The 20,962-nt window shown below is 38.2% G+C and overlaps 1 protein-coding gene across 9 annotated transcripts in view; it reads left to right on the top strand.

Moving 5' to 3' along the window:
• The window catches only part of PXK (PX domain containing serine/threonine kinase like), a 35,756-nt gene that overhangs the window by 2,203 nt on the left and 12,591 nt on the right, over nt 1-20,962 (top strand). For 8 of the 9 annotated variants that reach the window (XR_004359139.1, XM_032699438.1, XM_032699437.1 and 5 more), the window contains exons 2-12: nt 8,045-8,095; nt 8,755-8,802; nt 13,286-13,472; nt 15,386-15,463; nt 15,608-15,681; nt 16,521-16,595; nt 17,802-17,906; nt 18,046-18,147; nt 18,791-18,952; nt 20,271-20,388; nt 20,830-20,908. Coding sequence is in view for 8 of the 9 variants with exons in the window: in XM_032699438.1 (XP_032555329.1) it covers nt 8,045-8,095; nt 8,755-8,802; nt 13,286-13,472; nt 15,386-15,463; nt 15,608-15,681; nt 16,521-16,595; nt 17,802-17,906; nt 18,046-18,147; nt 18,791-18,952; nt 20,271-20,388; nt 20,830-20,908 (1,079 nt within the window). In the remaining variant the exon portion in view is untranslated. Of the gene's footprint in view, nt 1-8,044; nt 8,096-8,754; nt 8,803-13,285; nt 13,473-15,385; nt 15,464-15,607; nt 15,682-16,520; nt 16,596-17,801; nt 17,907-18,045; nt 18,148-18,790; nt 18,953-20,270; nt 20,389-20,829; nt 20,909-20,962 lie in introns of those variants that run through there. The other variant, XM_032699445.1, reaches the window with a different exon arrangement.

The following is a 20,962-nucleotide window of genomic DNA, read 5'->3' as shown; positions in this document are numbered from 1 at the left end:
TCCCTAGTGTCTGAATAATTTGTTTATTGGTGAGTGATGCTGTCCCTGATTTGAACTTTCCTGGTTTATAATAAGCCACACAAATAAACCCTTGTATCTTAAGAGGTGTGTAAATGAAGCCCCTCTAAGAAATAAGGGCTGAAGTGCTTTTGTGGGGTGTTAAAGACTGCATTTTACTTTGTTAAATTATAGTTAGAAGAAAGTAGGTTGTCATTAACTGAATGCTTTTTAGGTTTGTTTCTCATCCCACCTCAATGCAGTATCTTCAAAAGATGTACATCTGTATAATCCTTAATTCCAAACTACTGTTTGGAGAACTAGCTTTGCACATGGTAGACTTGTTCTAAAGCTGAAATACAAAGGCAGCCATAAATAAATTTTCTGTTCTTTTGTCAGCAGTTTGTATTAAGATTTTATAATGCTGTTTAGTGTTGCGAGAGTTGTTTTAAACTTGCATTTGTATTTTTTTCCTGTAGGTCATACCTTATAAAAGCACTCATATGAAGACAGCTTAGGCCAAGGTTAGGTGTAACTTTAACACGGCAACTGAACTAATAATTATGTAAACCTTCTGTGGATGCTGAAAATAGACAGTCTTCTGAAAAACCAAATAAGGAAGAGGTAAAGAATTTCAGGAAAAGCTCTGTAGACATGGTGAAATATCACACAGAAGACCAAAGCTTGTGTCAAGTGAATAGTTTGCTAGCCTATTGTTCTAAGCAGTTTTTGTTAATTTAAATTTAATACAACAGACTGGGTGAGTGTAAACTTCATAGCATTGAATCAGGAGCTGTAATTGGCAGAGGCTCAGTTTCTGTTTCCTGGGGCTGAAGGTGAAACTGAAAAAAACAAAACTGAAAACACAACCTGAAACTACTACATGCTTTCCTGAATTCTCCAGAAACCTAAGAAGGGACAAAGCTAGTATTGAAAATGTACTTTTGAGGGTTTGCAATTTTTGCTTGGTAAGAGTAGGTCAACCCCTAGTAAATGGGGCTTTTAGATTGTTAGGGAATCAGCTGCAATATTCTCTGATATGCTCACAAGCTCGGCATGTTTTGTTCAAGTCAGAAGAGCTCAGAAGTTCTTACTGGAGTCAGTACATCTGAGCTGGGACATAATCTCCATGTTTTTGTGTTGCAATAAAAAAATTGTCCACTGAGGTTTTCTTTCTGCATATTTATTTCCAGTGATAATTGAAGATGAAAATTATGCTTTTTCATGTTTGCAAAAGTTGTTACCCATTTAAGTGTGTTACAAGCAGTCTGAGTTTTGTTGGATTGTGAACTTACGTACAGTTAATTCTATAGTGCGGTGTTTATGGAGTCCTTTTTATTTCAAAAGCAAAAAACCCCCCATATGACAGGTGCATTCTAGTGGCACCCACTTAACAGTTGTGAAATTACATGAGCAAACCCTGTCAGCTTCGTTTTGTCTCCTGCTTTATGCTTCAGTCACTAGCACTGCATCAGAGAGAGAGAGAGAGAGAAACTGTAGCTTTCAGGACTGTGTTGGGCACCTTTCCACAGCTGTGGCTCAGTCCCTTGGCAGGTCTGTGCACCAGTTTTGCAGAAAATGAAGTTGTTTTGTAGCTGCTGCATTCCTTGACTTCAATAGGAGCAGAATTACATCCAATATATTAAGCCATTTGCAAGTGTCTCATCTTGACGCCAAATGTTGTATTCTGACAACAGAGGCAATTTCAGCACTAAAGCTTTAATAAATGTTGGCTGTTGAACTTGCTTCATATTGCAGTATTTCATCTGTGTTCACTATTTAGAAGTGGCTTTCTTTCTAAGCCTTGAAATAGGATGCTATTTTCTTCCACAATAATCTGGACACATGCCTTAATAAGAACTGCACATGTGCACATACAACTCTTAGAGCACTTTTCAGCAGTAGAACTGCTATTGAGTTGTACATAGACTTCTGAACATTCCTTAATTCTTTTCTGAAGCAATTTTGCTTTTTCATGTGTTTCATGTTTTGAAATTGAAGTAGTGAAACAGTCAGCTTTGCTGCAGTACATTGTTGTCTTAAAGGCATTTGGAAATGAACAGCTGAAATAAATCCCTCTCATAACATACTTTCAGAGTTTTTAGTTTTCCTTGAGCAATGATGAATGTTGACACTCACAGCTTTTAGATTAGAAAAACGTTGAAAAAGCATTTATATCTTTCCTATATTGTTCTGAATACAAAAATGGAGCCATATGTTTCTAGAAGAGTAGAATTTGGTTTAAAAGCTTGTAAAGGACTTTGCGCATCTGCTTTATAAGGAATTCAATCTCTGCAAGGTTGCCTTCACTTTGAACAAAAACAAACATGAAGTTACTTTTAGACGTGGCTTTAGACAGGAAGCTATTAGAGTTCACTTGTTTGAGGTTACAGAAATGCAGTTCCTCCACTGGACTTAAAAGTAACCTTGGCCACCTCCCACCTCCCCACCAGCCTGAGCTCACAAAAGGTAGCTCTTTCATCACACCTAATTTTAGATATTCCAACCTTATGGTTTCCTTCACTGAACTCAGGAAATTAGTATTGCATTTGTAGCTCCTGCAAAGATTGCAGTTAAAACATTAGTTGCCATATCATACTTTAGTAAATCCTAATTAGAATATTTTTGTTGGCTACTGAGTATTTCCTGAAAAATACTCAGTATTTTGCCTTTCTGGTGAAGGCCATGGTGATGCAGGGCACTGAAAATCCGTGATTTCTCATGTTTCAGTTGTTTCCTTGTTCAGTAAGTTTCATTACATGTAAATGTGTGTCCTATTTTTTCCCTGCAGTTGTCCTACTTCATAGCTTTCCCTTACTGAATGGCTGACTCATTACTAGAGCAGTGATACAATGTGTGAATGGTACAAACAGGACACACACACACACCTGCATTGTTTAAAATGTCGTGAAACACCAGCCTGCTGCTGCTTCTGCCTCAGATGGGCTTAATGGCAGGTTGTGCAATAGCAAATAAATACTGTGCCCTGTAACAGAGAGGTCTCTGAGGCTGAGCAGCTTTCCTGGTCTTGTTGCTACTTTTCACATGGGAGATTTTCTAAATAAACATTTAAAAGAGCTTCTTACTAGAAATTGTTCCAATCCAACCTACTTAAGCAGGGATTGTATTCATGCTTAATTAGGCTTTCCTCTCTTTAATGCTTATAAAATAAAGCCCTTCCAAACTTTTAGTTGATGTGACCTGAAGGTGACCTGGATCTTTATAATGGTTGGCTTTTCAAGCCTGTTGGATTAAACAGACGTACAGCAGAAATCAGTGGAAAAACAGGCTGACTGTCCTGAGCTGGAAATTTAGAGACTAGTTTCTTGGCAAAACAGAATGTATTTCCCAATATTGGTGACACTCTACATTTTATTTTAAGAATCTCTAAATTCACCATTAGTTCTTTCCTATTTTGTCTCTACAAAAGCCTTCTTTCCTGTTTGCTTCCTGTTTCAAAAACTAGGAATGGTGGTAAACAGCAGTTGTTAAACATTGAACATACTTTGCTGTATGATTTGCACATAGGAATGTTAACAAAATTTTGCTGAGCAGCGCTGAGCTGCTGATGCTAGTGTTTTAATAAATGCTGGAATACCAGGGGCTAATCTTGGTGAATTTGGGGGAAAAAAACACCTAAATGTTGGCTCTGCATGAAAATGGGTAAGTTCAGGATAATGGTAATCCCACTCAGTGATTGTGAAACTGTTACTGGCAAAGGATTGGAGAAATGCAATGTGGTTATCACTGATCCATGTGGATTTTTGGAGAATACTCCTTTTCAAAAACTCTATCCAGAACTCTGTAGTGTTAGCAAGAAGATTTTAGAAAATGACAGTGTGCAACTGGGATCATACAGCTTTCCCTGCTCCCAACCTCCTCCTCCTGGCACCAGTTTCCTCTTTTTTGACTAATTGGAGCAGCCAGGAAATTATCCCATAGGTAAAACTGCTTTCCTTGGCATCTTTAAAAATGTATTTTGAACTGCTGCTGGAATATCAAGGTTGTGTCAGGAACTGGTTGACAATACTGGTACAAAGAGGAGCAGATGTACAAACCTTACCTATGTGGGGAGTCTGGAGGGATCCATGGAGGTTGTCTTGGGAATGGTTGTGTGGCCTGTCTTGTAGGTGTCCCCTGTGTAGCTGCTGGCAGTGACCTTGCTGCCCACGGGCAAAATCAGTAGCGGGAGATTCTCTCTCTATTGTTTCTCTGTTGTCTCTCTGTTGTCTCTCCTGTGAAAGCTGAGACCTTTCTTTGCCAACCAGCAGCTGTTAGGGCTCCTTTGAAGTTATTTGGTAAACTGAGTCATAGGAAAGATTCTGAGTTATTCATGTAGGAGTGAAAGATGCCATGGGAATTTCTGCATGAGTGTAGCTAACCTAGACCTCACCGAGCCTGGTTGTTGATTCCTAAAATTGTTGGCAGGAATGAACTCTGGTGATTACTAGCCCTTTCTGAAGCCTTTTCCATTCTGTTTGCCTAGGTTGGATGATGCAGCTAAACAGAAATGATCCTGACTGTGCCTCTCTGTTTTCCCTATGCTTTTATGTGTTTCCTATGGGCACAGTCTCAGTCCCCCTATCAGGCAGTGTCAGAAGAAGATTGTTGTAATTCAGATTTTTTTTCCCTAACCAAAACAGAATTTGGCAGAGTAATAAAGGCTTTTGTGCATTTAGGCTTGAAGAGTTGAGAGCTCTTCTCTGGTCCTCTGGGAAGCATATATCAGTGGTGCTAATTATAATCCCACAACAAGCTTGTTGCCACGCGGAGGCAATAGGAAGTATCAACTTCTCACTAAAACTCAGGATACTATGGTCTGCTGATTATGTGTAGCCATGGCAGACACTGGGAATGGGATTGTATTTCTTATCCTGTTTTTTCTACTACAGCTATTTGTTGACTTTCAATTTCCTTATCAACTTTGGGGGAAAAATACCCCAAAACCCAGAAGAGCATTTAGGCTTTTTCATTCGATTGACAGGGTGGACAATTATTCATTACAGTCAGTGTTTTAGGGCATCAAGGCAGAACTGGATGGGAAAATGCTCAAGTATATGTAGGGAAAAATAGTTGTGGCCCAAATATGGTCTTTTTTTATATAATCTTCCTGTGAGAATGGGCTCTTAGCCCCGAGTTGTTTATCCCTGGACCCTCCAGAAGAACCGACTGCTGTGTTGACCAGAGTGGTTGTGTGCAAGAAGATGCTTTGATGGTTGTCTAATGAGTTTGTGTTCTGCCTGCCCGGGAGCGCTTTCTTGGGGTACAGTAGAAAATGATAATCACTGGAGGAAGAGTAAATGCTACAAGGGATTGAGCAATAACTCTGCTTCTTTCAAAATCCTAGAAAAGATGAATGACTGCACGTGGTGAATCATCACTGACGTGGTTTTTCAGAGGAACAGCCAACGTTCCTTTGAGACTTGATGAATAAGCAGTTGTTGCAGTTTTTTGTCTGTGTGTGAAGTAGCCTCTTCCTACTTCCCAAAATGCAGAAATGCTCACAAAACAGGAAAGGCCACTTTAGTGGTGAATATGGGTTTCCAGGTGTCCCTTTAATTGACTTCTGTCATACAGTTTCCAAACATAATTACACCAGTTGAATTACAATCAGCTCTGTGGATTTATGTTACTATTTATGAGGATTTGGGCTTCTTGTTTTGCAGGAAGACACCATAATTATGATTTCAAATGGGTGAGAGAAGAGAATATGGAGTGAGCATGAAAGGCTGATTTTCTGAAAATAGACACTTTAATTCTAGTATAACAGTTACGTGTTTTGGTTTGTGACATCTTGAATTTCTGTCACTTCTATCTTAGCTGCTAGGACAAGAAATGCGATAAATCACATTGATTTTCATGCTTACTAGTCTTGTTTCTTCTCAAGGCTAGGTGGTTCAAACTTGCTACAGATATTTGACAGCTTTGATAATAAAGGATATTTTAAGTGAATTTTAGAAAATGCATAGCATTTTTGACTCAGCAGCACTGGGCTTTGGAAGGAAACTTGAAAAAATAAAATCTGGATTAGGTAAGGTTGAACACATAAGGCAATACCAACTGGTAAGTGTTGCTTTTGCCTCTTGTCTGGAAGAGTCATAATTCTTGATTTACACTAATTACTTGGTAGATGTTAAATGAGAATTTAATTCTGTGGAGGGATTCTCTGATGTGCCGCACTTTCTTTGTTTGCTCCAATGGTATATTTATGTTTTTCAGTGTAACAGTTTTTAATTTCATTTCATTTTAAAGAGGAGAATTATTTTGTGGGGTTTGGAAGGCAAATTCCAAAAGCAGAAGACACTTCACAGTGCCTGAAAGAAAATACTTAAAAGTGCATGAGATGGATTCTTAACTGTGAACCTGAGTTTATAATAGTTCATGAATCAAGCGCTCAGTTAATTGAATTATCTAGTTGGTAGGCAGGTACATGTCAGACAGAGTTATTGTTATGGAATGGACAAATTTGGCATTAAACACAAGGTGCAGGAAATACCTTTGTTTATTTGTTGTGATTTCCTTATTGTTTGTTCACAATAATTTGGAACGCAGCATAAATTTTAATATCTGGAAATGTGCATAATGCTCTGATCAGTCCTTTTTGTGTAAGACTCCTGTTGATGTGAGCAATTCAGCGAAATAGCATTTGAAATGGAAAAATTGTTCAGCACTTTACATAAAACATGTTTTAAAGTTTGTCCCGGGGTGAATGAAGTCATCTGAGCTGGCTGACAGCGGTGCATCATGTGCTGCTGCGCTGCAGGCAGGGGCTGGTGGGTCCTCGTGCATTGGTTGGCACAAGTGCAGGGAGCTTTTTGCATGTTCCAGCTTGGGAATGCTGTGAGCCCTGGTGTGAATTTGTGTTTGGCTCAGAATTTTTCATTCTCCCTTTGATTGTGTAGCTGCAGGTGCGTGGTGTGATTGTGCTCATTCCCTGGGGAAGCCTGGGGGGTTTAGTGGCACTTTGAGCCCCAGTACAGGGTCCTGCCACCCCAGCCAAGCCTGTTTTTCAATGTAAATTATGTGGCTGTGGGATAATCTCTGTAATAAGACTTTGAAAAGAACAGCATTTATAGAGCTTTGTGTAAGCAAACGGCAAAGAAGTATCAATTACTACAGTCAGCCCAGAATAATTTTATTTCCTTACTAATTAAACAATATCTAAAATGGCGAATATAGGATTTCTAGGAAAAGGATTTGCCTTGTTTATGATATTTGAAACGTCAAAAGTGTTTTTAGAGCTGTTTTCAAACTGAACAAAGGGGTAAACAAAGTCATGGCTGCCTTGAAGTATGCCTGATTGGGTGTATAAAATACTTCATATCTATATTTGAGATAATTGAATAAATTTCCAATGCTATTGCTGTATTTATGACCAGGCATTGATCTACAAAAGGTACAGTGGAGCTTGAAATGAAGAGACTGAAAAAAATTGTGATTTATGAATGTAATTGTGGTGGAAGAATTATTAGTTCTTAAAATTCAGAAGTTCCTTACTGAGATTTAGATGTATCTGCATAGTTAATATATAAATATTTAACATTAAGCCTGCATTATAAATGAAGAATTACCATCATGAGAAACTGAGATGTTCTAGTTACCCAAGCACATTCCACAGCTTTTGTGGTAACCTTTCCAGTACAAAAGTAATTGAAGGTTGGGCAGCTGTGGTTATTTACTGGCATGTTGCTCTGTTATGGTGGTGGCAGTAGTTCCTGGGGGTGCTTGTTGGATATTGGAGGTGAGGTAAGGAGAGGTTTCTTGTTGTTGGTAGAGATGTGTGCTGTGTATGCTTTTACTGTCTTTCTCTGTAACTAAATTAAACTGTTCAAGTGCAAGCTCCTGGACCTCTCCTCGTCTTCCACACTGGGAAGCAGAGTGAGACAGTTGCTAGGGATGGGTGTGAGCAAACCAATCTTGGACCTTCCCCTAGGTGCAGGATCTGAATTTTCTGTTTCTCAGTGTTAGTGGTCATAGTTGGAGAAGTACTTAATAACTTTCTTCAGCTTATTCGTTCTCATTTCTAATATTTTTTTCCTTTTATTAGGAATACATAATCCGTGTTCAGAGAGGAGTTTCAGCAGAAAACAGTTGGCAGGTAATTTCTTAAGCTGTGGCTCATGTAACCAGGATGCCTTTTTAGGAAGAGTTTGAAAATTGTGTCTTCCTAGCTTTTCAGATTTGAGCTGGAAAGAGAAATGTTCATTTGGAATTGAGAACATGAAGTGCTTGAATACTTTTGGTCAAAAACTAACACAAAACCAGTACTGCTGCCAGCTACAGAAGGCGTGTTGTCTGCTACTATTCTGAATATTCCAGGAAAAATGCCTCTCATGTGTTAGTACTATGTGTTGATACAACCATCACTTTAAAATCTCAAATGCTAGTTTGCCTTCCTTAGGGCTAAAAACACAGCCTTACTGAGCAGCAAAACCAAGAAGTAGTAATGAAGATGACTATGAAAAGTTGTTGCATCTAATATGGCAAAAATGTCTTGTTTGCAGACAACTTTGCTCACAAATATTTTTCAAACTGTTTTAAGATAATGTTTAGAAATGCATTTTCTGTCTGATTGAGATGTGATTAAAACCTGCTTTGCTCTCTGGCAATGTGACATAAATCCAGCAGCTTTGTACAAGAATTGTTAAAAGAAGATGATTATAAGTGGGAATTACTTTTCTCTGATGTGATTTTGAGGAGTAAAATGCTAATGGAAAAAGTAATTTGTTTTCCTGAACTTTGTCTTTTATTTTGCAGATTGTGAGGCGATACAGTGACTTTGACTTACTTAATAACAGCTTGCAGGTAACTTTCACCCTTGATATATAAATATAAAGTGTCATTAGAAGGGTATATTTAAAATGGCTTGTGATATTTTTATATATTGCAGTGAAGAAGAAATAAAAATTCACATAGCTGTAAAGAGAAACTGTGACTTCAAATGGAACTTGAATGTGTACTTTTTCACTCCTACATTTTCCCATATAAAATTGAATTTTAGCATCAACAGGATCAATTTATATAGAAATGGAGGAAATTGGCAGATACTGAATCTTTCCCTTCAGTACTGTGACTTGTTCCGGTTTTATGTGTTTTTATTTGTTCCTTCTTTGATTTGGAGAAAGCCAAGGCACATACCAACCTTATAAATTCAGCATTGAAGTGCTATGTGTCCCATTATTTATATTCGTCTAAAAGCACTACCAGATGCTGCTTCTCATGTGATGGTTTTCTGTGTCACTGAGGAGTGTTCCTTGGTCAAACACTGGACTCACTGTGTGTTTTCTTCTGCTTTTTAGGACAATTATTTCTTTTTAGTTTGTGTGGGAAAAAGCAGGGTGTATGTGAGTGTGTTTGGAAAAGGGGGGAGCAGGACTGATGAGCATCTACAGGGTTGAAACTCTTATTTGGGACTTCCATGGTAGTAGGCAAACAAGATAAAAAATAAATTATGCAGTTTGAGGGTAGATTTTTGTGAGGTTGAATTTTTTTTCCCTGTTAAATGTTGCATGAATTCAAGAGTTTAATGGTGTTTCCAATTCCTCTTTACCTCCCCAGTTTAATCAACTGTCTGCTTGATGATCCTTGGTGAGCAAAGCCCTGTAAGAGTATTGAATTGTGAGCTGTAACCAATTCCTTTGCTGAAGGTGGATGGGAGGACAAATTAGTCATAATTCAACAGATGCAACTTGGTTGCCTTGTTGAATTATTCTGTTGAATGTGCAGTAGCACATAGGAACTTTTATCATGACCTAGAAACCTTGTCTGTGATGTGCTGAATAAATGCAATACCGAGATGTCTCCTGCTCCAGAGACATCCAAGATTTAAAATTAGATAAACACCCAGGGGAACATGGAGATGAGATGGTACTAGTCATCAGAGTACCTAGGGGTCATTGTGGTCTTAACCGTAGTCAAGTTTTGATACAGATCACAGAGAAAGAATTTTGAGAAAGTTTTAAAAAGAAGAAAGAGTTCACTTTTGCAGCCACCTATAACAAGCTCCTCTTAACCCTGGGGAATAGGATGTATTAAGGCATGAAAAAGCTTTATGCCTTCTCATTTACATTTCAAATGGGGCACCTTTAGTAGAGAAAGCAATGGGCCTTTAAATCTTAAAATTCAGAAATGACAGGTACTGCAAGGTTAGGTCTAGTTGGAAGGTCTAGAAAGTGAAGGTAAATAGGTTATGTATGATAAAGAAAAAGCCTTTTTATCTGAGACAGAGGTGAATGCTAAAAGGGGAGGGTTCAGGAAATTATCTGACAGCAACATGCAGAGTGGGATAAGGGGGAATTTGAAACAAGAGGGAGACCAAGATCTAGGACAAAAACATCAGCTTCTTGGATGACTGGAAAACATCAAACAGAATAATCAAAACATACGTCTAACTTCGATGAGAGGATATGAGAGCATGGCTAAATTAGCAGGCCATGATCTTTAGCACTTGACTCCTTCAATGAAAACTACTTCTCTCACCTTGATTTTCGAACTCCTGAGTCTGCTTCCCACAGTCTGGAAAGGTAAAATTGCGTCTCTGCTTGGAGAAGCTTTTTCTGGCTCATGCAGAGAACCACCCTAAAAAGTGTTATTCTTCATTATCTGCCCAGCAGGAGGACAAGAATAGAGTTTTAAGCCTTTATGAAAGATGCACAACTCTGCTTTTGACAAACTACTGCTTCTCCAGCCTAGCTCCAAATGTCAGGGCAGACAGTAACTAGTGAGAATCATGGTAAAATTGCTCTTTTCTCCCACTGTTTTGGATTTTTTATAAATTGCTGTTTGTGATGCTGGAGCTGAAGTTTTCGCATCCATTAAGACAGTGCAACACTCCTCAGTTCTTTCCATCCAGAACTCTAAGCAACAATATTCTGTCACAGTACTCAGGTCCCATGACTTGTTTTTAAACTCTTTAAACTTTCATCCTGTGTATATTGAAATAGGAGTAAACAAACAAAACTCCACACAAAGCAACCCTCCAAAAACCAGTATAAAACAAGGACCAATAGGAAGATACCAAACTCCAATCTTCTTCCTTCAAAACTAAAATGCAGCTGGAAAAACTGCTGGAGCTTCTTTTGGATGTAAAGCCCCAAGTTCTTCAAGTTCTCATGGCATACTTGACCTCTTTGTAGATTTTGGTGTTTGTATTTGAACACAGCTGCAGTTGAGTTGGAATGCAAATTTTCTGCTGTTAATCTGGTGCTACCTATCTAATAATACTAAGGATCAAGAATTTCAAAACTGTCTAGGCTTGGGAATGCATTCTTGTGACCCTGATTTGTATCAGAAAGTTTCAAGCCAGATTCCCTGAACTCTCAACTATACTGGATTGAAAAGCTCCTTCCAGTCTGTCCTGCATTTCTTCCTCTTCCCTTATTTGACAGAGATGTGTGGAGATCATTGACTGCTATTCTGTTTTGTTAAGTGAAGTACTGGAAGCACTGGAATTCACAGCAAGATATCTGGCTTTTGTGAAGCATTTTATTGCAGCTTTTGAACAGACATTCCTGAGCAGTCTGTGGTTTGAAGATAAGAATGTTAATTCCCAGGTTCTTCCATGATGAAGCCCATCTTGGCTACAGTGGTGAGCTGGGGCCACAGAGAAATATTACTGGTGTTTGAAAGCATGTGAGGTCTTGGCAAGGTCAGGACCTCAGTGAGGTGTCCTTCTAGGACAGACAGCTATCTCGCTGTGCTGTGTGTTTTGTCAGATTGCTACAAAAACCTGGACCTGAATGTTACTTTCTGCTGAAAAATAGCAGATGTCTAAGTTTTAAAACAAATAATAGTGGTTTGAAAATATCTGAACTAGAGTCAGTGTCTCTCTGATGATAGCTGGCTGTCAGGTCAAGAAGGTAAAGGTGATTATCATTTGACATGCTTTTTAAGTGAGTAGTACCAGAAAAGGATTTAGTTTTTGTTTAGAAACTTGGTTTTGAATTGGAGTGGTCTGACAAAGGAGAGTTCGATTTGCCTCTGGTGTTAAAACTAATTTGGTGAATTACTGACTGTGAGTGGTATATGGTTGCTTTTGGGTTTATTCCTAGGTGTTTTTTTCCCTTGTGTGTAAAAGAGCATTAAAAATTCTCAGTGAAAAGGATGATTTTTATAAACATCTTCTGTAATCCAGACATAGTTGTAGTTCTTTTTCAGTCCATAATTTGCAGTCAGAAAATGGTGAAGTAGAAGTGCTAAACTTAGTAGGCAACAACTCCTGTGTTCAAATGTATGAGGTAAAAAGGAAAGGGAATGGTTCTTCTTTCTGTCCTAGTTTGTCAAACTAATCCTTTACCTTTTCCACTAGTTAAAATGAAAGTTGTTCAAACACCAGAAGTCCCTGTCTTCTCCCTGGTGAACTATTTGCTTTAGAAATGAGGTTGTTGCATCTGGTGTAATTGATTCCTGCAACACACAGTTCTTAAAGATAACTCCTATGGAGATTCAGCTTACCCAAGGCAGGTGCTTTGATCTGCAAAGACAACAATATGTTAACAACATGAAAAATGTATTCTGGCAATTCACATGATGTATATGATGTAATTGAATATAAACACAGAGGATGATCTCTTTGATCTGACTTACATAAGGCTTTGAATTTCTGTACATTTTTTCATCATCCTATTTTGAAGGATTTCTCTGATTTTTTTTTTCTGAAGTTTTGGATCACTAGTGTCAGCGTAAAACAACTACTCTATGTCCACTGGTAGATTGCAGCTATTTCTGGGTTGAAAGATGTATAGAATTTAAAAAAAATGTACAGTAGCAAATTCTGAAGAGAAAATGGAAAAGTTGCACCACGTTTGAAATTACAGATTTAAAGTACTGACAGAAAGGGCTTTAAATTACCTACAAAGTCATAGAGGCAAAGGAAAATTATTAATCTGCACTTCATGAAATGAGAAAGCATAAATCTTATCCACAGAAAATGGTAAGGTGTGAATAGTTTTTGTTCTGTGGCAGAGGTATGTCGTAGGAAGGGTCTGGCTGAAAATTGTAGCCATTTAGTATCTGAAAGTTTTGTGTAGTGATCTTAAATGTATGAGTCACTAGCAAAATTTGTCTCCTTGTATTTTCAGTGTTGTTCCATTTACTAATCTCTTCACAGTGGGATGTGAGCTGTCATCTGACTCTGATAACAGTACTTAGGAAAAATATAAAAGCTTGTATATGCACGAGTTATCAAGTAGTTAGCTTGCTGCTGAGAGTCTTTTACTTTCTGAGTTGCCAGTTTATATCCCTGAGGCATTTTGAGAGCAAGGCTAGTAATTTTTCCTCTCTTTTTAAGATCTCAACTCTAAGTCTACCTCTTCCTCCAAAAAAATTGATTGGAAATATGGAGCGTGAATTCATCGCTGAAAGACAGAAGGGACTCCAGGCCTATCTCGATGTAATTACCACCCATCACATACTGTCTAACTGTGAACTGGTAAAGAAATTCTTGGACCCAAACAGCTATTCTGTAAACTACACTGGTAAGTAGGAAATACAAAACTGCATTACAGTTTGACTTTAGGATGTGTGTGTATCTTCCATGAATGCTGGCAAGGATCTCCACTAAAACCTGTGGGGAACAACCTTCAAAATTGTTATATTGTGCATGTGATTATTTATGATAAGGCTTCTCCAGCTCTGTGCATGGATCATGCTGAGGCTGTCAAATCTAAATATTTGAATTATTTCACAGAGGGTCAAGATAAGCAGAACTTGGGGGAGGGAGAGTTGGTGATAAATGGAGAGGGTTGCTGTTGGGAAGTCATTTGTCTGTCGGAGTGTAAGGTGGAGTAAAGTTTGTCCACTCCATGTTCTGCTAAAACTGCCAATCTTCTCAACACTGAATCTTTCAACAGGAACAATTGTGGTCATCTTGTTCAGCTCCTACTGTTGCTTTGGGGTGTGAGACTTCCAGAACTAATTGTTTGAGCTAGGTTTAGTACTTTTACAAGGCTTGAATAAGTTAGACACCTTCTTCCCACAAATACTGGACAGTCACTGTATCCCTTTAAAATGGTAACCCAGTGATCAGTTTCTTCACTACTAAATGTTTCTTCTTTGAATTTGTATTATTTCAGCTATTGGAAACCACTAAATATTTTTCTTACAGACTGAAAAAACTTCCTCTTAGTGATCAAACCCACTCCACAGATTTAGTTCACGGGCAAACCAGCTCTTTGCAAAATGCAAAGCTTGTTTTCATAAAAGCAGAGTCTCCTGAAGCAGGAACTCACTACTTCCTTTTCACTTGTCTGTTTTCTCTCCCTTTATGTAACATTCTGGTGTCTTCAGCTTCAAAGTGCAAAGCACATTTACCGGATGTTTATGATAAGCTGTGCAGGAGTTGTAAATTCTTAGTAACTCTTTATGGATGCAGTTTGTCTGGCAAATGCTGAGCAAGCAATTTAAATCCTCTAGGAGACACTGTGACTTCTGTGTTAGTTCTCAGAACTTTCATCAAGATTGTGTTTCCTGCCAGTTGCTGGGAACTTGGTAGCACAGACATCATTGCCTATGGTCTTTAGAGACCATCAGTTTGTGATTTTTTTAAATACTGGAGCAGTGAGATGATATTTATTACACTTTTTTTTCTAGCATATTTATATAGAGAGAAGATACAGTGTATATACAGTATAGAGGGAGAGATCAACACATCCTTACCTTTTTGCTGGTTTTCTATGCCAAGATAAGCCATGTTAGAGAAAATTCCTTGTTAGCATGATTCCCTTTCTCCCCCTGCTGTCACCACTTCTCATTGAGATTTCCCCTCGGGTCACTTCATGAATAAACCAGTTGTGTTCCCAGCTGTGGGAGAATTCACTAACAAGACGGGTGTCCTCCCTCCAGCCCCCCAAATGTATGTAGGTTCATGATGGTTGGCCCAATACCTTCGTCTGCACAGAAAAGGACAGAGTAACACATGGTGAAACAGAACTGTTTAGTTTCCATAATTTACATGTAGTAATGGCAATATAGATGCACATTAAAGAGATAAAAGTGAGTACTTTTACAGGTATAGCAGAAACATTTCATGATCTAATGTTGTGTACTCCTATTTTGGGAAATCTGAGCTGCGAGCATTGGATTTAGACTCGGAAATGTAGATCTAATAGAGATAGAAAGCAGACTGTTAAGCTAAGTTTTCCAAGCAATGCTTTCTCTGTTTTCTCTCTGGATTTGAGTTATCAAGTTAAAAATGCAAATGCCTTCTAACTGTGTTTTTATCTGATTTCCTTTTGAAGTGATTTTGCTGACTTTTAGTCTGAATTCCTGCAGGCTTCCTTCTGGCATTGAACCTTACCTAATATGTGGATAATTACATGATATAGTCTCTTTAAAACATTTTAATTTCTTTTCTACTTTCTTTCTCCCTTCTTCTCATTTTTCTTTCCAGAAATTGCCTTACAGCACGTTTCAATGTTCTTCCGATCAGAGCCAAAGTGGGAAGTGGTAGAACCATTAAAAGATATAGGTAAGAAGAGCATGTGTGCATGAAAGCTTGTCTGATTTTTTTCCCAACTATATGAGTTGTCCTAAGATTCCAATCTTAAGTCTTTGCTTACAGACCTTGTCCTGTCGTGTTTAATTAAAGCTGCTGCTGACTTTTTTTTTATAGGTTGGCGAATACGTAAGAAATATTTCTTAATGAAGATAAAGAATCAACCAAAGGAGCGGCTAGTGTTAAGCTGGGTATATATGCCTTCATCTCATGCTCAAGTCTTTCTCAATTTCACTCAAGATTTTATTTTGACTACCATGTGAGAGTGTCAGAGAGACTGGCTGAAGAGCTCAGGCTTTGGCTCAAACCTTGAAAGCCATTAGGTGGATGTGTGGTGTGGGAACTTGTGTTTCCTTCCTCTGGTGGCAAATCCAGTTTATGAGTTTCTGTGCCTGGCCATTTGTTCCCAATCCTGCACCTCAGGATTCTTTAGTTGTAATGATGTGGCTGTTGACCATATATAAATCTGCTCACTGAAAATAATAAGATGATCCTTTCTAAAGTGGTGGGATTTCTTATTCAAATCTTTAGTTGTACTGACAAACTATTAGGCAAGAGAGGAATGAACTGGTCCTTTGACAACACTTGCTTTTGCTCCTGTGCTAAAATGTGCTGCTGCCTTAATTGTATGAGCAGAGCTGTTTGTGAGACTTCACTGGAGAGCAGAGATCACTAAAGCCTGCAATAGGAGGGGAGTTTTTCTTGGTGCAGAGGAAGAAGGTGCCTTATCAGTTCACAATGCACACAGTCCCTCAGTTTGGAGTTGGCAGAGTTCGTTCAGTGGTAATAATGAATGTCAGATCTGGGGGAGGAAAGAGGCAGTAATATTTATGGTCACACAGTTTGTTTGTGAAACCATGGCCTTGTTCAGCCTCTTCAGGTTTCATTCTGTATGTGTAATTTCCTTGCTTGCTCTTCAAAATATACCTTCAAACATCTGCCTTCATTTGCCAGAGTAGAATATAGATCACATTTTCTTTATAGAATACAACATCTTTTATGACACCATTCTTTTCCTATTTATTTCCAGGCTGATCTTGGCCCTGATAAGTACTTGTCTGACAAAGACTTACAGTATGCTGTGAAACTTCTTTCTTCCTGTTCTGTGAGTATTACTTGAAGACTTTTAGATTGTGCACAGAAGTGCATGTCAAGGATTCATCTTGCAAAAGCACATGTAGCCTAGTAGACAGTTTGTAATTTTAGAGTTGCTTTCATTTAAAGGTTTGCAAACCTTTTAATTACATTTCCCATATAATGTGAAGCAACATGTTCTCAGCACAAATTACAATCCTGCAGAATTATTACAGGAGATTCAGTGTTGTGGTTAATTTAATTTTTTTTCTTCTTGTGCAGTACTGTGAGGTCATGAGCTTTTATTTCAGCTCCTCAACACTTTCAGGCTGTTAGGATAGTACTATCTAGTTGTAATTGCTAGCCCATGAGATGGGGATATTCTCAGGCAGCAGTGGATGAGGCAGTGGAAGGACTGTTATGTTTTTTCAGTTCTTTGAACTTAAAAAAAGGAATATCTAAGTAGAGGTACAATGGAAGCTGTACAATTTAAACTCCTGTGCAATGCCACGCTATAAATCCAGTAGGCATCTCTGCCTGAAAAACTGGCATTTGACTCCAAAAGGAGTTGAGGATGTTAAGTGTGTGAGAGACTGGCTGAAAAGGATAGTATTTAAAATGGTAAATCTCTGTGCAGTCCTGGAGCTCAGCAGTTGCCTGTAACAGGAGAGGCTGAAAACCAGGCTGCTCAACACTCCAGCCAGACTGAAACTGTTGTATTAAAATAAGACATGAACAAGGGGTCTTCTCCTGACAAGCAATTTCAGTTGGTATTTGTGTTGTATCTGTAATTTATTTCCAACTGTACTCTCTCATTTGGTTTTGCAAAATTGGTATAATAGTTTCTGAAGACATAAAACTGTTATGACAGCTATTAATGCTGAATTTCCTTATGTGCCATAGTTGTATAAAACTGGGAATGAATTTATTAGCTTATCATGACTTAAGCATGCAGTAAAGCTGCTCATGAATAAGTACAGTATTTTTCATTTGTCTAAACTGCCAGTCTGTTTTGTTAAAAAAAAGATAGTGGATTTTCTTTTTTTAATTTATGTGCTAATTGAATAATGTCTTAGTGAAGTTTTATTTGCATGGGTTATTCAATGTCGTTAACAGAATCCAATTTATTACTTTAAATATACAATTCAGGCAGATCCTTTCTTACTTGTGAATTGAACAGAAATGAATTACAGAATCAGTCATCTAAAATTTGCCTATGGTTTTCTTCTTTTGATAGCATCCCTATATTTACAAAATCACTTTTGCCACTGCCAATGAATCTTCAGCACTGGTTATTAGACCATTCAGTGAAAAAGGGACACTAAAGGACCTTATTTATAAGGTAATGTCTACCCTCCACATGGGTATGGAATGACCATAGTATGTCTTTTATAAAAGTGTTTGCCATCCATTGCTGAGCAAACTAAGACAAATACTGACTTTTCTCAGCATGATATTCAATATGTGTATTTTTTTTAAAGGCAAAGCCAAAAGACCCATTCCTGAAGAAGTATTGCAATCCTAAAAAAATTCAAGGTCTTGAGCTTCAGCAAATAAAAACATATGGAAGGCAAATATTAGAGGTACTTTTCTCTTTGCTTTATTTTTATGCCTTTTATTTGCCTTTATGATTTTTTTTTTGAGACCAACTGGTTTAGCTGGAAAAGTAGACAAACTTTTGAGCACAGAAGCTTTATTTCAGCAGCAGACTTCAAAGGTAAATGTGAATTGAGATTAGCTGCCGAGAGTTGAATTTAGATATGTGTGTGTGAGACCATTTATGACCAAAAAAAAAAAAAGGCAATTGGTGCATGTGGAGTTTAACTGGGAGAGAGGTGATATTGTAGTTTTTTCCTTGTGTAAAAAGGAAAAGAAGTAATTAATAGAACAAGTGCCATAAATTCATGGTCATTCATGTGTTTTTAAATTTTTTTTTATTCAAACTATTCAGTAGTATTGTGAATTTTGGTTTCCAGATCTCTTTTGGGAGGTTGCTGCTTTGAGGATCAGCATCAAATGTTTGTTTTGTGAGAAGTGTTACCAGTGAAATGGGAACAAATAGTCAGGCAAAGATGATGTAGAAGATCAAGTTGAGCAAGCATTCCAAATGGGGGCCTCATTTATTATGTATCTGCTGCAGTATTGGAGCATTTAAGCTGATGATCTTATGATCTTGAGATCATCAGAGCATCTTGTGACAGTGCTTCTGTATTGAATTTTTTTCAGGTATTAAAATTCTTGCATGAGAAAGGATTTCCTTACGGCCATCTTCACTCTGCCAATGTGATGTTGGATGGGGATACCTGCAAGTTACTGGATCTAGAAAATTCCTTGTTGGGACTTCCATCATTTTATCGATCATACTTTTCACAGTTTCGGAAAATTAATGTAAGATTCAGACAATTACTTCAACTGAGTCTTATGCATCTCTTTATCCTGAACCTCTGTGGAGAACTGACTAGAATGAAAAAAACCTCTCTCAAGCCCCTGTTTTTAATTTGAGCTTTTCTCCATCAAATTCCTTTTCTGCTTCCTCCAAATCACTGTTTGGCTGCACAGCAGTTTTGTTGCAGCACACTGGAGTGAGGCTGAGGCCAAAGGTAAGCAGGTAAAAGGGGACTGCAGGTGAGTGTTTTTGTGATAACAATGCTGGCACAAACAGAGGTAAAGTACAGTTGTTTCAAGATCTCTTTCCACCCTGGTCTTATATTTCATAGGAATGTGCTTATTGTCTACCACACTTTTTCTCTTGTATGTTTGTCCAGTGATCACAGCTTATTACTTGTGCTTAGGTGGGAGTATTAATCAGCCTTGTCTTTGGTGAATACTGTGCAAATTGATGAGATGCTTGCAGATGTCTAGCTATTCAAAGCTGGTTTTTATTTGTTTGAAGGGTGTCTGTTAACTGCAGGCTTGCAAAGCAAAATATTATCTTCCTGCAAAAGTATGAAAACAAATTTGCCCTGTTGCAGCAATCCGGCAGCATCTTGCCCTGCCTTTAGGCTCTCATTGTAATAAATTCCATACAGCATCACGAGATAGCTGCTTGCTGACCTTGCTAAACAAGTTCTGCTGTGTTGTCAAAGAAACGATCAAAAGTTCATGGTTAGCCCAAATCTGTTAGTGCCATCAAAGCTCTGAGCATCTTCCAGCAAGAGGAGCCCTTTCTGTTTAAACACAATTCAGAAATCTTGGAAATATGCTGTATGGGAGCTTAGAATGTATGTACAGCTTGCACAAACCTAAGGAGGAGCAAGGGAGGCTCTCCTAGGTTTGTTTGATATGCACTTTTTTCTATCTTTTTATCTACCTCCCTGTAAAGTGGCAGCAGGTCCTATTATGAACCTCATTCTTTGCTTGTTGACTTAGCTCAGAAAATGGGCTTAGTTGGGATTTCTGTCAATGTGTGGCTTTCTAAACTGCTGTAGGAAAAGAGCTTACAACTTCACACATTTTTACAGAACTTGACTATACTGCTATCCCATTTTTATCATCACATACAGGAAGACAGTGGTGGCTGCTTTAGCTTGAGGCATGAAGATTTCATTTGAGCAACAGTTATGCAGGGAAGTGGTTGTGGTTAAGAACTGTCTTAGTGGTTCCTCTGTTCTATCTTCACATGCAAAATCACTGTTTTTCTGCAATGGGTTAACCAGTTGTGAAAAACTAACGAGTTGTGGCTGTATTTTTTTTTGTTCCTCCACAGACTTTAGAAGGTGTTGATGTACATTGCTTTGGACACTTACTGTATGAAATGACGTACGGAAGACCCCCAGACACGATTCCAGTAGAGAGCTTCCCCCCTGCACCCTCAGTGTTTGTTGGTTAGTATGCAATGGAGAACATCTCAGTCACAGCTTCCTAGGTGCACTCTTAACTTCTACCCAAGCTGAAGTGCTGTGAAATATCAGCCTGAGATCTTAGCAGCCTATGACCAGAAAGAATTAATAATTCGGTCAAAGTGAAAATGTGTTCTTCATGAAATGTATGTAGTGTATAAGTAAAACCTTTTTTTTTTTTTTTTAGCTGAGTGATAAAGCAGTGTTTAGTAAGTAATGAGATGCCTGGATTCCTTGCCTTATGTCTAACATTCTTGAAAAGTCTGTGTGTGTAATAGTAACGCTATAATAAAAAACACATGCCAGAGAGCTTCATCACTGCTTGGTTGATGCAATACTTAGGGTAACATCACACAGACATTCATTCTAAATCATTTGCTGTCCTGCCGTGCAAAAATGTGTTCATTCTTATTCTTTCTTTGGTAGTGTCAGTGTTGGAATCCATTCTGACCTGTGAAGCTATGAAGAATGGCATGCCAACTGTCTCACGGCTCTTACAGATGCCGTAAGTCCTGTTCTACTTGTTTTATACTCATAGCAATGTTTTTAATTATTTCAG

Source organism: Chiroxiphia lanceolata, chromosome 11, assembly GCF_009829145.1.
Source record: "Chiroxiphia lanceolata isolate bChiLan1 chromosome 11, bChiLan1.pri, whole genome shotgun sequence".
Lineage (NCBI taxonomy): Eukaryota > Metazoa > Chordata > Aves > Passeriformes > Pipridae > Chiroxiphia > Chiroxiphia lanceolata.
Note: the sequence above shows the minus strand (reverse complement) of the source record. Positions and strands in the feature narration are given on the sequence as shown.